Source organism: Balaenoptera ricei, chromosome 1 (genome assembly GCF_028023285.1).
Source record: "Balaenoptera ricei isolate mBalRic1 chromosome 1, mBalRic1.hap2, whole genome shotgun sequence".
Classification (NCBI taxonomy): domain Eukaryota; kingdom Metazoa; phylum Chordata; class Mammalia; order Artiodactyla; family Balaenopteridae; genus Balaenoptera; species Balaenoptera ricei.
This window is the reverse complement of record NC_082639.1, coordinates 9853170-9867034: the sequence shown is the minus strand read 5'-3', so window position 1 is coordinate 9867034 and position 13865 is coordinate 9853170. Positions and strand designations below refer to the sequence as shown.

Sequence of the window (13865 nt, the reverse complement as noted above, 5' to 3'; positions counted from 1 at the left end):
CCTAGGCAGAGAAGTTGTGTTGACTGTCCTTCCTGTCCCCTTCTGGAGACACCTTTTGGGGTGGACAGACTCTACAGTGGCCCCCAAGATCTCCACTCCCTGGTGTTCACATACTTGTGTGATCCCCTTGTGTGGGCAAGACCTGTGATTTGCTTCTAACTAACAGAATAAGGCAAAGGTGATGGCATATATGTGATTACATTTGTGATTAAATTACTTTAGATTTTAGTGGCTAGCTTGCTTAAGTGTTTCTCCCTTGCTCACTTTAAGGAAGAAACCAGCCATTTGGGGAAAACTCACGTGCAAAAGCCTGTGAGTGGCTTCTAGAAGCCAATAGTGGCCTCTGGCCAACAGCTAGCAAGCAACTGAGGCTCTCCATCTACAACTTCAAGAAACTGAATTCTGCAAACAACCTGACTGAGCTTGGAAGTAGATCCCTCCCCAGTCGAGCTTCAGATGAAACCACAGCCCCAACACCTTGATTGCAGCTAAGCTATTCTCAGACTCCTGACCCACAGAAACTGTGAGATAATAAATGTGTGCTGTTTTAAGCCACTAAGTTCATGGTAGTGTTGTTACACAGCAATAGATAATTAACAAACTTTTCCATCAAAGCTGCTTGCACATAACACATGGATCATTATGCCTGTCGATGCTCCCAGGATCCCAGTCCAAACTGCTTATGTAGATATCTGCCCCCTCGGCAAGGATCGAAGACACCCGTAAGACTCCCTCCTCCATCAGTCATAGGTGAGGTCCTTGGCACCAAGAGATGCTATGGTTGCAGAGAAGAGAGATCCTCCAACTTTAGCACTTGGGTGGGACTAGGCAGCAGAGAGGCCCAGTGCTACTACAAATGTATCTAGCAAACACAGGCCCAATGCAAAAACTAATGTGGACTGCCCCCAGCATGCAATACAAATATTCTCTTCCTTTTCTCTGTGAGCAGAGAAAGTGGTGTGGGCTAAGTGAAGGCAAGGTTCTTTGTAAAAGTGGGACCAATATATAAGTGCACCAAAGAAAGCTGACACCTTACTGCTTTAGGGAATGCAGTTTCCATATCCCAGATGGCACCCAGAGATTCCCAAGACAGCCTTGGCTCTGAGACCCTGCCTCTTGGTAACCAGTGATCTAATTTTGGAATTCAGATTAAAGACTTAAGCTCAGGAAAAGTCCCCAGCCCCCAGAGCCCACCCTTTTCCTCACTGCCTTCCTCTTGCTTTTTCTTGCATCTCCCTTTCCAGTGATCTCCTCCTTAACTTCCCTTTAGTCCAGCCCAAATGTGGCTATACTGAGGGCAGAGATCCACTGCAGCAGCATTTCTCAGGCCAACTGGAACCAATCTGTAACCAATCTGCAGGAATTTGGCTGGTGACCTTTGGCCCCAGGAACAATGAGGTGCCCCCTCCTCCAACAGGGACCTGACCCCAAGCAATGCTTCAGCATTATGGGTATATACCCACCACGGACAGTATGGCCAGCTGTTGGCATTCATTCTGCAGAGGCCTTGTGTGTTAGAGCTTTGAGAAATTTTAAAGGCATTTTTTTCTCCATTGACTACTTATTTCACCTGAATGAGAATGTTAGAGGATGTTGCTAGATCCAGAATTGAAACTGTTGGCACTGAAAGGAAACAGACACAGTTTGGATTTTCTCAAACACTAGGCAAGGCTATTCTTAGCTTACTTCTCTTCCTTCCCCGGCAGAGTAAGCCCTGACTTAGCATCTCCTTAATCAATAAAATACAATTCATCAAAGGACTCAGCACATAGTAGAGTCCATAATTGCTATGTCCTACTCAGGGGCCCAGGGTTACAGTGTGCTCTTTATATAACTGACTAGAGCATTCACAATTTTCATGGAGCATGGGAAAGAGAAAGGCTTCCTATCAAATAATATCAGAGATCCATGAAAGCCATCCTCCATGTGGTACCATGTCACGGGGACCCCCTGGTCCTCCAAGCACTTCTTATAGAGCAAGATGTCATCACGGAGGATGTCATACTCACAGCTCACCAGGAAGGCCTCGGGAAGCTGGGCAATGGTCTCATCATCCTTTATGAGGGGCGTATGTTCCACATCCAACAAGGGATTGTTTTCTAGATAGGCAGCCTCGTTGAAAGGGCCAGGAAACACGGGTTGGTAGTCTGTCTTTTTTTTAATAAATTTATTTATTTATTTATTTATTTATTTATGGGTGTATTGGGTCTTCGTTTCTGTGCGCGGGCTTTCTCTAGTTGCGGCGAGCGGGGGCCACTCTTCATCGCGGTGCGCGGGCCTCTCACTGTCACGGAGCACAGGCTCCAGACGCGCAGGCTCAGTAGTTGTGGGTCACGGGCCTAGCTGCTCCGCGGCATGTGGGATCTTCCCAGACCAGGGCTCGAACCCATGTCCCCTGCATTGGCAGGCAGATTCTCAACCACTGCGCCACCAGGGGAGCCCAGTCTGTCTTCTTGAATCTCTCAGGTATGTTGTCCGCGCTGACCCACTTCCAGTACTTCTTCCAGACTTCCGGGGGAATAAAAGCACCACTCAAGATGGCATCCCACCAGGAGAAGTCGATAAGCACGTATTTAAACACGCATCGTGAACTTCCGGGTGAGGAACTGGACGTGTTGGTTCTGCGGAAAGGATGGCAGCCGAAAATTGATGAGTTGGACAATGGGATAAATCAGGACCTGGGCCCGGATCCGAGGAAGACCAGATCTGCCCACCAAGGTCTGAGAGGTCAAGGTCACAATCCCTGCCCCAGCGCTGTGTCCGCAGATCACAACGCAGACCTGCCAGAAGGAAGCAGAAATGCCCATGCCTCCTTGGACTCTCTCTTGCCCATCCACCACAGGGGTGAAGGCTCTGCAGAACCAAACAGTTGCAAGGCTGATCTCCTCCAGGAGCTTACTTAAGAAACCGCATTATGTCTTGATGAGGAATCAGGGGGCACCCAGCTCCTGAACATTTCCCCCCGGACAGTGCTCTCGGGGCATTTCCTCACAGGCACCATCCACCTGCAGCCCCCTGGCAGCCTGAAGAACCTTACCTGCCTTTCTTCCTCCACCAGCCTGTCGATCAAAACCAGTCTGGCCTGCGTGCTAGGTCTTTTCAACTATCTAGAATAACAATATCCTCAACAATTTCCTACAGGGAATTAACAGAGGCGCTTATTAACACCTTTATGTGTTCAAGGGATGTTTTTATTATCACCCTTCAGAGATGTAGAGTCTGGTGGAAACTCTGATGGTGGAATTTCAGACACAAGGCTCAGCCGGCTGGGAGGTATGTTGATGGATCCTGGAAAGATGCTGTCTTCCTCAAGCTCATCAAGAAAACCAGAGATGTTAAGGAAGTTACTTTAAGTAAGTTGTATGAGGGGGCTTTTCTAGAGGTTGAACCTAAAAGGGCAGTTTTTAGTTCCTCTCACTTGCCTTCTCTAAACTGTTTCCCTGTGACTTGCTGTAATCTGTTGGATTAAGAACCAGAATTCTGGTGAGTGGTACCCATGGCCCCCTCCATCCACTAAAAAGCTCCGCCTCTCCTGTTTTCAAAGAACCTCAGGTGCCCTGAGTCGTGGTTTTCTTGAGACGCTCCCAGCATTGGTCCCTGCATGGCCAGCAGTTAATTAGTTAGCTAGTTAGTTCATAAGTCCATTAGGTATTAGGGGTTTTTTTAATATTAATAATATTAATATTTATTAATTCCCAAAGACACGTTTAAACATTAATTAATTCGAATTTTTTTTGCTCAGTTATTACAAATAACATTAAAGGAAAGCATGAAGCTAAAACGTTACTTTTTAAGTCAAAATGGCCTCAAGCTAAAAAAAAAAAAAAAAAAAAAGCCTAGAAACAAATATTTAAAAGTTTCTCCCAGGCCTAATTGAAACCATGCACCTGAGATTGGGACTTGAACCCACGTGCCGGGACTTGAACCCAGCCTAAACCCAGACTGAGACTTGAAGGTATTAGTTTCAACAATGCAAAAAGCACCTGCAGCATCATCGCCCCAAACCACAGCCAGGACCTTGACCAGAACCTTCAGCCAAGCCCTTAATACCCCCACCACCACCCCATCTCGCTGCCTTCCCAGTCTGAGAGAACGGTTACCTTGAATCCCATATCCATCACTCCCTTTCTTTCCTTTTTACATAGTTCCATTGTATCTCTGTATATTCCTTAAAAGTATTATTATGATTTTAATTGTTTTAAATTTTGTAGACAAAGTATCTGGCTTTACGTAATTTTTTGAAAATTTTTTCACTGAATGTTATACTGCCGACATTCATCCACAGTATGGTGTGCCTTCCAGTTCACTCATTTGAACAGCTATGTCATATCCCATAACGCCTTAATAGCTGTGCAATATAACATTGACTATGCCACAGTTGATTCATGCACTTCCCGTTGAGAGGTATTTGGGTTGTTTCGGGTCTGGGCTGTTTTGAACCATGCTGCGCCTGTCTCCGTGGATGCATGTGTAAGAGTGCCTCTCTCGGGGGCCTAGGACCTCCCCTCCCTCTGTTCTGCAAATCATCTGAGGCCTCACCCCTCCCTTCCGTCACCCAGGTAACACCCACCGACTTTCTCCAACAATTCACCCAACCGACAGCAGCACAGAGTCGGTCTCCTGGGATAGAAAAGCACACAGGGCGCGGTACATGTCTGCAAGGCAAAACCGACACAACAACAGCCACTTGTAGGGAGGTCGGTGCCCCACGGGGCCCAGCACTGCTCCCCAGCCCCCAAGAAGAGCTACCAACAGTGCTGGCACTGGGTGTGGCATCTTCCCTTTCTTCCTATTCTTGGCTCCTCTGAAGTGACTCTGGCCACCTCTGCCGGGACAACACAAAAAGCCAAGTCAGACACCTGAGTCCACCCCAATCTCCTGAATATCGGGGCTCAGGTGCGCCTTGCAGCTCCCCAGCTGCAACGTTTTCTTTTACAGTAGGGGAAACTGTGGACCTAGAAGGCTTGGTGATTTGAAACCGACAAAGCCAAGATGAGGGAAGGTGGGCGTGTCTGCCCTGAAATATAAATAATAATTATATATATATGTATAGATGTTATTAAGAAGTAAGCAGTGATCGAATGGGCCATTTCTATGAGTCGAGCAGTATGTCTGAGGTTCTCAGAGAGCAGGCCCCTGACCATTAATACATTGACCACACGGGCACAGTGCCAGACACAGAATCTGTACCAAATAAACCACGTCTAACTCAGCAGTTCTCAACCCTGGCTGTTTATAGAAATACTGGGGTGGGGGTGGGGGGGCGTGTGCGGTTTACACACCCTGTTGCCCAGGCTGAGCCCCAGACCAACCAAATCAGAATCTCTAGGGTGGGAGCACAGGCGACAGGATTTCTCAAATCCCACCAGACAATTCCAGTGTCAGGGGAGGTGGTGATTGACCATCTGGCAGAGAGAAGCAACAGTGGGGCGGGTACATGCTTTGTTAACACGGTTTGGGGAGGTGACAGAAGAAGGGTCAAAACGAGTCAGAGTGGGCAGCTCCTAAGTAGGTCTCAGACCTGGCTTAAGTCATCTGGGAGCTTTATTAAAATACTGATGCTGGGGCTTCCCTGGTGGCGCAGTGGTTGAGAATCTGCCTGCCAATGCAGGGGACACGGGTTCGAGCCCTGGTCTGGGAAGATCCCACGTGCCACGGAGCAACTAAGCCCGTGAGCCACAACTACTGAGCCTGCGCGTCTGGAGCCTGTGCTCCGCAACAAGAGAGGCCGCGATAGTGAGAGGCCCGCGCACCGCGATGAAGAGTGGCCCCCGCTCACCGCAACTGGAGAAAGCCCTCGCACAGAAACGAAGACCCAACACAGCCAAAAATAAACAAATAAATAAATAAATTTATAAAAAAAAAAAAAAATACTGATGCTGGATCCCATCCCCAGAGACTGACAGTCGGCCTGGGGTAGGAGCTGGGTGTGAGTGTGACTCTCCAGCCCCCGGGGTGACTCTAAAGTGCACGCAGCCAGAGTGGAGAAAACTGCTAGCCACGACCTGGTCCTGCCGACCTTCCCCACTTCAGCCCCCCGCTCTGTGGCCCCGACATTCTTCTTTCTCTCGGAGCACCTGAGGTTTTGCACTTGCTGTCCCTTAACAGGGTTGGGACTAGGGTGAGGCAAGCAAGGCACTCGCCTTGGGCACAAAATTAAGGGAGCGTCAAAACACTCAGTATCCAAGATAAATAATACTTTGGTGCAATATTTTAAGGAATCAAAATGAATGCCAGAAACGTCCGTGATGAACAACACATCGAAATTTTAAATAGAATCCTCCTTTGCTTTTGCACGACTTACCCAGCTCTCTTGGATCCTGCTTTTATATAAATGTTGGTATGTTGTTCATCTTAGTTTTCTGCATGAATACTGATATTTTTAATGTTGCATAAAAATATATTTATCTGGATCACTGTGGTTTTGGATGCCCCTTTAAATACGGAGCCCAAGGAGGGTGCCTCACGTGCCTCACCCCATTCCCGTAAGGCTTGGAGCTCTCTTTCCCAGCCTCTGTGGGGCCGGCCCCTTCTCATCAGTTGATCCTGAGCTCAAACTTTGCCTTCTTGGAGAGGCTTCCTCTGATAGGATAAACTAAATCTGCTCCCTGAGTCATTCTCTACTCCATCACTCTGTGCTACCATGATGTGAAATTACTCTACTCATTTGTTTCACTGTCCGGCCCCCTCATTTGAGTGGGCTCCAATGAGGACCTTTCTTGTTCTTCACAGTGTCCCCCGTGCCTCAAAGAGGGTCTGACACAAAGTAGGTGCTCAGTAAACATTTGCTGAGTGAGCCCTGGTTTTACTTTTGGAAATAACGTCATCCCTCCACAGAGGAAGGGGAACAGACCCAGCCAATGAATGGGGGTGCTCCCCGGGGCCTCTGAAAGGGAAGAGTGATCTTGGACAAGGGTGAGGCCAGTAGATGGGAGATTATTCATAATTAACTTCTGAAAAGGGGAGAGCTTCAGGGCAGCAAATGCAGATATTGTATTTTCACCACCAGGTGGCAGTACACCCTAATCTCAGGGAACATGTAATGGGAACAGCCCACCTCTTCACATGGGCAAATTTTCTCCTGTGTGGAAATAGAGACACAGACGTAGAGAACAAACTTATAGTTACCAAGGGGCGAAGGGGAGGGTGGAACAAATTGGGAGACTGGGATTGACATATTACATTACTATGTATAAAATAGATAACTAATGAGAACCTACTGTATAGCACAGGGAACTCTACTCAATGCTCTGTGGTGACCTAAATGGGAAGGAAATCTAAACAAGAGTGGATATATGTATACGTATGACTGATTCACTTTGCTGTACAGCAAGAAACTATCACAACACTGTAAATCCACTATACTCCAAAAAATTAATTTAAAAAAATTTTTCTCCTGTGCGGCCATCCCTCCATCCATCCATTGGTTTGTTGGTTCATGAACATAACCTTTCACCCAGTTATCTGCCCATCCATCCATCTATATATTTATGCACTCATACATCCATTCAAAAAATAAAACCACAGGCCTGGCCCTGGGGATCCTGCAGCAAGCAAAATAGAAGACTTTCTTGCACTCTTGGAATTTCCACTTTTAGTTGGGGAAGGCAGACGGTAAATAAGGAAACACCCGGAGGAATGAGATAAGTTCAGATTGCGACAAGTGCCATGAAGAAAACTAAAGGATGATGTCAGGGATGGAGGTGGGGTCGGGCATAGGGTAGGGCACTAGAGTGGGCAGGGAGAGTTCTTTAGATAAGATGTCCAGAGAGTCCACTCTGCAGAGGGACATTTGAGATCAGACTGGAAGAATGAAGAAGGGGTCACCCATCCTGCAAAGCAGGGGTTGGGGGAGACACAACTTTGGGGGACTCGGGAACAGCAAGTGCAGGAGTTTCAGGGTGAGAAGGAGCCTGGTGTGTCCAAAGCCCAGAGAAACAGGCAGCATGGCTGCAGCAGAGTGAATCGCCGTGGGAGGTGGGAGACCCGGGTGACCAGATTGGAGAGGTCTGCGGGGCCAGCACCAGCTGTGGGGAGGAGTTGGGATTTCACCTAAAGACCCTGTAAAGCCACAGGAAGTGTTCACTGCAAGACTGACAAGTTCCGACTTGTATTTTTAAGGGTTCTTTCTGGCTGCTGGGTGAGGATTAGACTGTGAGGGGTGAGGGGTGACATGGGGAGAGCAGTTACTGGGATGTAGGGATAAACGGATGCAGACAAGAGAAGGTGGCTTCAGATCACAGGGGTCTTGCAGAGCCGGAGAGAAACGCATGGGTTTGGGAAATACTGTGGGGTGAGAACAGACAGGACTGGTCAATGGCTGTGAGTGGTGAAGAAGCGGAGAAGAGTCAACACTGCAGGGCCATAAACACCAAACGCCACCCTACCCCAGCCCTGGCCACTTCACCACCCTCTCCTTGACCAAGACTATCGTAGTATAAAAAAAGAACGTTTTCACACCATCCGCTGACTTGAGCCCAAAGCCCTTAGTCAGGGCTCCCTATAACAACGTCCAGCTGCTGATTCCTTGGAGTGACTCCAACAAGGTTCCCATGGGAGGGGTGGGCAGAGTTGTGCATGAAGATGAGGCTCTTCCTTCACGAAGCCGCCGGGGACCATCTTACCCAGGCTCCCTAATACGGCTTCCCCTCCGTGGAAGAAGATGATGCCTCGCGGGGGGCCGGGGGAGGCCGCCTTGGGCTGGAACAGCCTCACGGGTGCGGTTCCAAAACGCAGGTCGGTTACCACAAGCCCAGGGTCCTTCTTGATTCTCACGCTGTTGTGCAAAAACTGAATAAATCTGGGCATGGAGCAAATCCCCAATTTCTCAAGTATATTCCCCTGTTAGAGGCAAGAGAAAGAGCGGGAGATATTAGGAGAGGTTAGGATCTATCTTGATGGTAGATGACTCCTGCCCCTTGTAAGTGCTAGGGTGTTTTGCCAGTTTCTCATCTGCCTCAAAGGCATGCACCCAGAGCTCATCAGGCTCTAGGGTGTGTCCAGATAAAGCGTTGGGCTTTCAGAATCTCCTCCCAAAAGCTCTTGGTTGAATAGTGGTATGAATTTGCCAAAGAGCTAGCCCATGTTTGGGCTGAGTGGTTGGGCATTGAACTGATCAAAGCCAATGTCCAAGGCAGCTGGCTGGCAACCTCGCTCTCTTTGGCTCCCAGCCTAAGACGGCAAAGACGGTCCATCACCTAGGTCAACACCATCATTGCCTCTCTGGGTTATGACAGACCCTTAAGTCTCATTTGTGTTCAACAGGAAAGAGTAATGGGATAGATTAGGGATGTCTGCCATTGGCTCAGGAGGAAGGAGCAATGTCACAAGGACTATATATTTGCCAAATGTGAAAAGAAGTCCATTGTTTTTAAACTAATATGGTCAGTCTAGTTATAAACAGGCAAAATATCTGAATATTTCACGAAATATAGTTACATGGTATCATATCTCATGTACTAAATGCATTTCCACCATAATGGATCATCTCTTCCGTGGACCTCGCATGGAATATGTGTCTTTGCCATAAAGAAAACAGCACGGGATAATTGTGAACATAGTAAGAACAGCTGACACTTATTAGTCTCCTACAACATGCCAATACTGGTCCAAGTGATTTGGATTATTAACTGGCTTAAACCACTCAGCGACCCTCCTAAGTCAAGCACAATTATCAGCTCCATTTCACAGATGGGAAAAGAGAGGCATGCCAAGGTCAAGTGCCTTGCCCGTCAACAAGTAAGATGTAGAACTTATGTTCTCAACCACTAAACTAGAAAGAGCTTGGGTTCTCAAGTCCAGCAGATTTGGATTCAAGACTTAGCTCTATCTACCACCGACTCACTGAAAGATCTTGAGCGTTACCTTCTCTGAGCTTCAATTTTCCTCATTTTATAAAATAGAAGAATGGAATCTACAGTCCCTGAGGATGAAGCTTGGGAATTAGATGCAACCACCCATATGGAGTGTGTCACTGGAGGGTCCTGGCAAGTGTGAGCTCATACTGGGTCCTGCCCCAGGTTTATGGGATGCCCCAGTGCATTCGCTCCATGGAGACCACCCCACCCCCATCCCCACCGCCCCATTGCCAAGGCTTAGGCTTCTCAAAAGGGAACTCCCAACAAAACCCCTATTTCCCAGCCTGAGGTGGGAGCAAGGTGACCAACGCAGTGGAGATGACCTACTTTCCCCACCACTTAGCCCACATCTGAGGAATCCATTTCCAGCATCTAGAAGAGTAAATGTTTCAGGGATTTTGAACGATGCAATGTGGTGATAAACGTCTCTTAGCACGACATTCTGAAAGGTCACTAGATACAGCCAGGAAGTTAGATTTGGTTTGGTTTGGTTTGTTTTTTCCCACAGTTGAGTCCACATTTGCCAGAGCTGGCAATGTAGGACAGAGGCAAATAAGGAAGATCGATTATTATATATTATTATATAATATTATAAATACATATTATTTATATATAAATATTATAAATATATTGTATATATAAATATTATATTTCTATATTATAAATATATTATTTGCATAAATGTTATAATATGTATATATAAATATTATAAATATAATATAATATTTTGATATTATTTATAAGAATGTATTAGTAGTAGTATAAATGGGACCATCACTAGTTTAGGAACGCCTGAGATCCAGAACTTTAGATGGATATTGAAACTCTTTCACAAAATATTCTAGCAGAATTTGCCCTTTAAAATAAAATCTAGGGACTTCCCTGGCAGTCTAGTTGTTAAGACTCCACGCTTCCAACTCAGGGGGCGCGGGTTCAATCCCTGGTCAGGGAACTAAGATCCTACACACCCTGGGAAGAGGTCAAAAAATGAAACAAAAACAAAAAATAAAATAAAATCTATAGCATTTGTTATATTAGTCCTTATACCTTTTAGTAAGGCTGAAATCATTCATCACAGCTTTTAAATCAATAATGATTTTAGGAAATGCTGTGTCTTTGCCTTCAGAGATTTGATATATATACTATAAATAATCTATTTTTATGGAGTCCTTTCTAAGTGCCCAGCACTGTACCTTGCACCTTAAATGCATTTCTCATTCAATCCCCACCGCACACCTGTAAAAAGCATCTCTTGCTATCCTCATTTTTTTTTTAATTTTTTTTTTTTTTTTTTAATTTATGGCTGTGTTGGGTCTTCGTTTCTGTGCGAGGGCTTTCTCTAGTTGTGGCAAGTGGGGGCCACTCTTCATCGCGGTGCGCGGGCCTCTCATTATCGCGGCCTCTCTTGTTGTGGAGCACAGGCTCCAGACACGCAGGCTCAGTAATTGTGGCTCACGGGCCTAGTTGCTCCGTGGCATGTGGGATCTTCCCAGACCAGGGCTCGAACCCGTGTCCCCTGCATTGGCAGGCAGATTCTCAACCACTGCGCCACCAGGGAAGCCCCTCATTTTTTAGAGCAGAAAACAGAGACTCAAAGACATTAGTCTACAAAACTAGCAAGTGAAGATTCAGGTCTCAGACCCAAGGTTGTCTGATACCAAAACTAGACACCTGATTTCTGGGCCATAGAAGCTTTTAGGTTTCGCCTCCTTCTCCTTAAAATTCTTATCCTTCCTGTACCTAACTGTCTTCTGGAAGCAAGTGACCACTTGGATATCACCACCCTCATCATAGTCACCTTGTGATCAGCAGTCTGTCCTAGGAGGGCTCAGTGCTGGGGGGACTAGGGTGGGACATCATGAGCTGAATTCACCCTCCATGGCCCATCTCAGAGGCTCCCGTGAGCAGCTGTCATCAGAGGTGCTTGGCTTGTGGGCTACTCTTGAGGAGAAACACTGAAGGTTGGAAAGGTCTCGGGTTTTCTGGGCTACCTGGACCTCTGAGGCCCTCATTTTCAGCCCTAGGGCCTCAAACTAGCCTATAATTCCATAAGGATTGCAGCCACTGGCTTGAGACAGCCTGACCTCCAGCAAAGTGGGTGACCAGGATTAATAAGAGAGATGCTAGTACCACATCCTCAGCCTGTCTCCTTGGGGCAGTGACGTTCATGTAATTATGATATAGACTTGTTCATTTCTCTGAAAGTCATCCATTTCCCTGGTGAAACATTCCAGCAGCGCAGAAACATATTTTACTTATTTACCAAATATCACCAAACAAATTAGCCCTTATCACCTGTCATCTTGATCCTCTTACCAACCTGATGGAAGAAATGCAATTGTTCCCCCTTTGCAGATGAGGAAACCAAGACACGGAGAGGTGAAGTAAATTGCCCAAGATCACACAGCCAGGGAGCGGCTGTCAGAGCTGAGCGTGGCCTCCTCACCTCCTTCAACGGTTGTTCTTCCCACAGGTCATCATTGTGAACTGTTTGGCTGCCATCAGGTCTCCACCCAGGGTTGGGACATTGGGATTAAATCAAGTTGCCTGTCTCTTAGTGCCAAACTGTTTCCAAATCTGCTGCTCTAGGCAGGCACCGTTCTACCCAAAATCCCAAACCCCTGTTCAGAGCCTGGCTGGTGTGGCCACTCTGAAATGCTGGGTGAATTCCCTGGTGATTGATCAGCAAATGGTGAGTAAGCACCTGCTAGGTGCCAGGCCCTGGGCTTGGGGCTAGGCTTGCAGAGATGCATAAGGTGGTCCCTGCCTTCCAGGTGCTTGCAATCTAAGCAGGAAGGAAACGCCTGTGTGCCGTGAAGTGGAAGACACTGTAGCTGAAGCAAGTTCATTCTGTCAGGCTATAAGGCTTTCCAGGGCAGAGGCTGGGTCTGGAATTGTTTGGGAATCCTCAGAAATGAGCCTGGTGATTGGCACTCAGTAAATATTTGCTGTTGAAGGAAGGAAAGGAGGCGGGGGGCAGGTGAGAGGAAGGACAAGAAGAAGGAGAGAAACAGAATAGCAGACACAAAAGAGAGGACCGTCATCCATCCCTCCGTGTCCATGAAGGACTGGTTCCAGGACCGCCATGATACCAACATCTTCATTGCTCAATCTCTTACAGTCGACCCCCCATCCATGGATGCAGGACCTGCGGATATGGAGAGCCCACTTTATAGCAAAGTCTTTCTTTCTTGGGAGAGTCTGAAGAGAGAGAGGGAAGGCAAATGCAAGAGGGAAAGGAGGGGCAAGGCACAGAGAGAGAGTGCCCCAACCCATGACAGGGCCTGAGTGCAAACTCACCAAAGTGACCATGTAGAGGAACACACAGTACAGAAATCGGAACTTGGCAGGATGTTGCAGAGTAGAGGGGACACCTGTGGTGAGGAAGTGCTCAAAGACAGCCCAGACAAAGACCCCCAGGAGAAAGGTGCACAGTGCAGCGAGAAGCACCAGCCACGGGACAACCATGTTCCGGAGGCTGTGAGGAGCTTAGGAACTTCTGTCAGTGGGACTTGAGCTGGTCATATCGGCTGTCTCCTCGCTCCCACTCTCTTTTTTTTTTTTTTAACATCTTTATTGGAGTATAATTGCTTTACAGTGTTGTGTTAGTTTCTGCTGTATAACAAAGTGAATCAGCTATATGCATACGTATATCCCCATATCTCCTCCCTCTTGCGTCTCCCTCCCATCCTCCTTATCCCACCTCTCTAGGTGGTCGAAAAGCACCCAGCTGATCTCCCTGTGCTATGCAACTGCTTCCCACCACCTGTCTATTTTACATTTGGTAGCCTCCCACTCTTTTTGGATTAACTTTGACCTGTGACCTGACCTGGCTTCTTAAACATAAACACAACAGGACAAGTGGGAGCTGGAGGGACCTACTTCCTTAAGGAATACAGGGACCAGGGGGAGTCTTGGGAGATGGGCTTCCCAAAGGCTCAGCAAATATCAGGCTCAAACAGAGCCTGCAGCTGGGCACCAAGGGAGAGGTCTCATGCGAGCTGCACA

General features: G+C 47.3%; 1 protein-coding gene across 1 annotated transcript; it reads right to left on the bottom strand.

Moving 5' to 3' along the window:
- Positions 1 to 1812: 1812 nt before the first annotated feature.
- LOC132347854 (arylacetamide deacetylase-like 4) lies at positions 1813 to 13325 on the bottom strand. The gene is given in 6 exon segments (XM_059894745.1): positions 1813 to 2151; positions 2432 to 2582; positions 2584 to 2853; positions 4592 to 4655; positions 8625 to 8841; positions 13158 to 13325. Coding segments are annotated over 6 exon segments (1209 nt in total).
- Between the last annotated feature and the right edge of the window lie 540 nt (positions 13326 to 13865).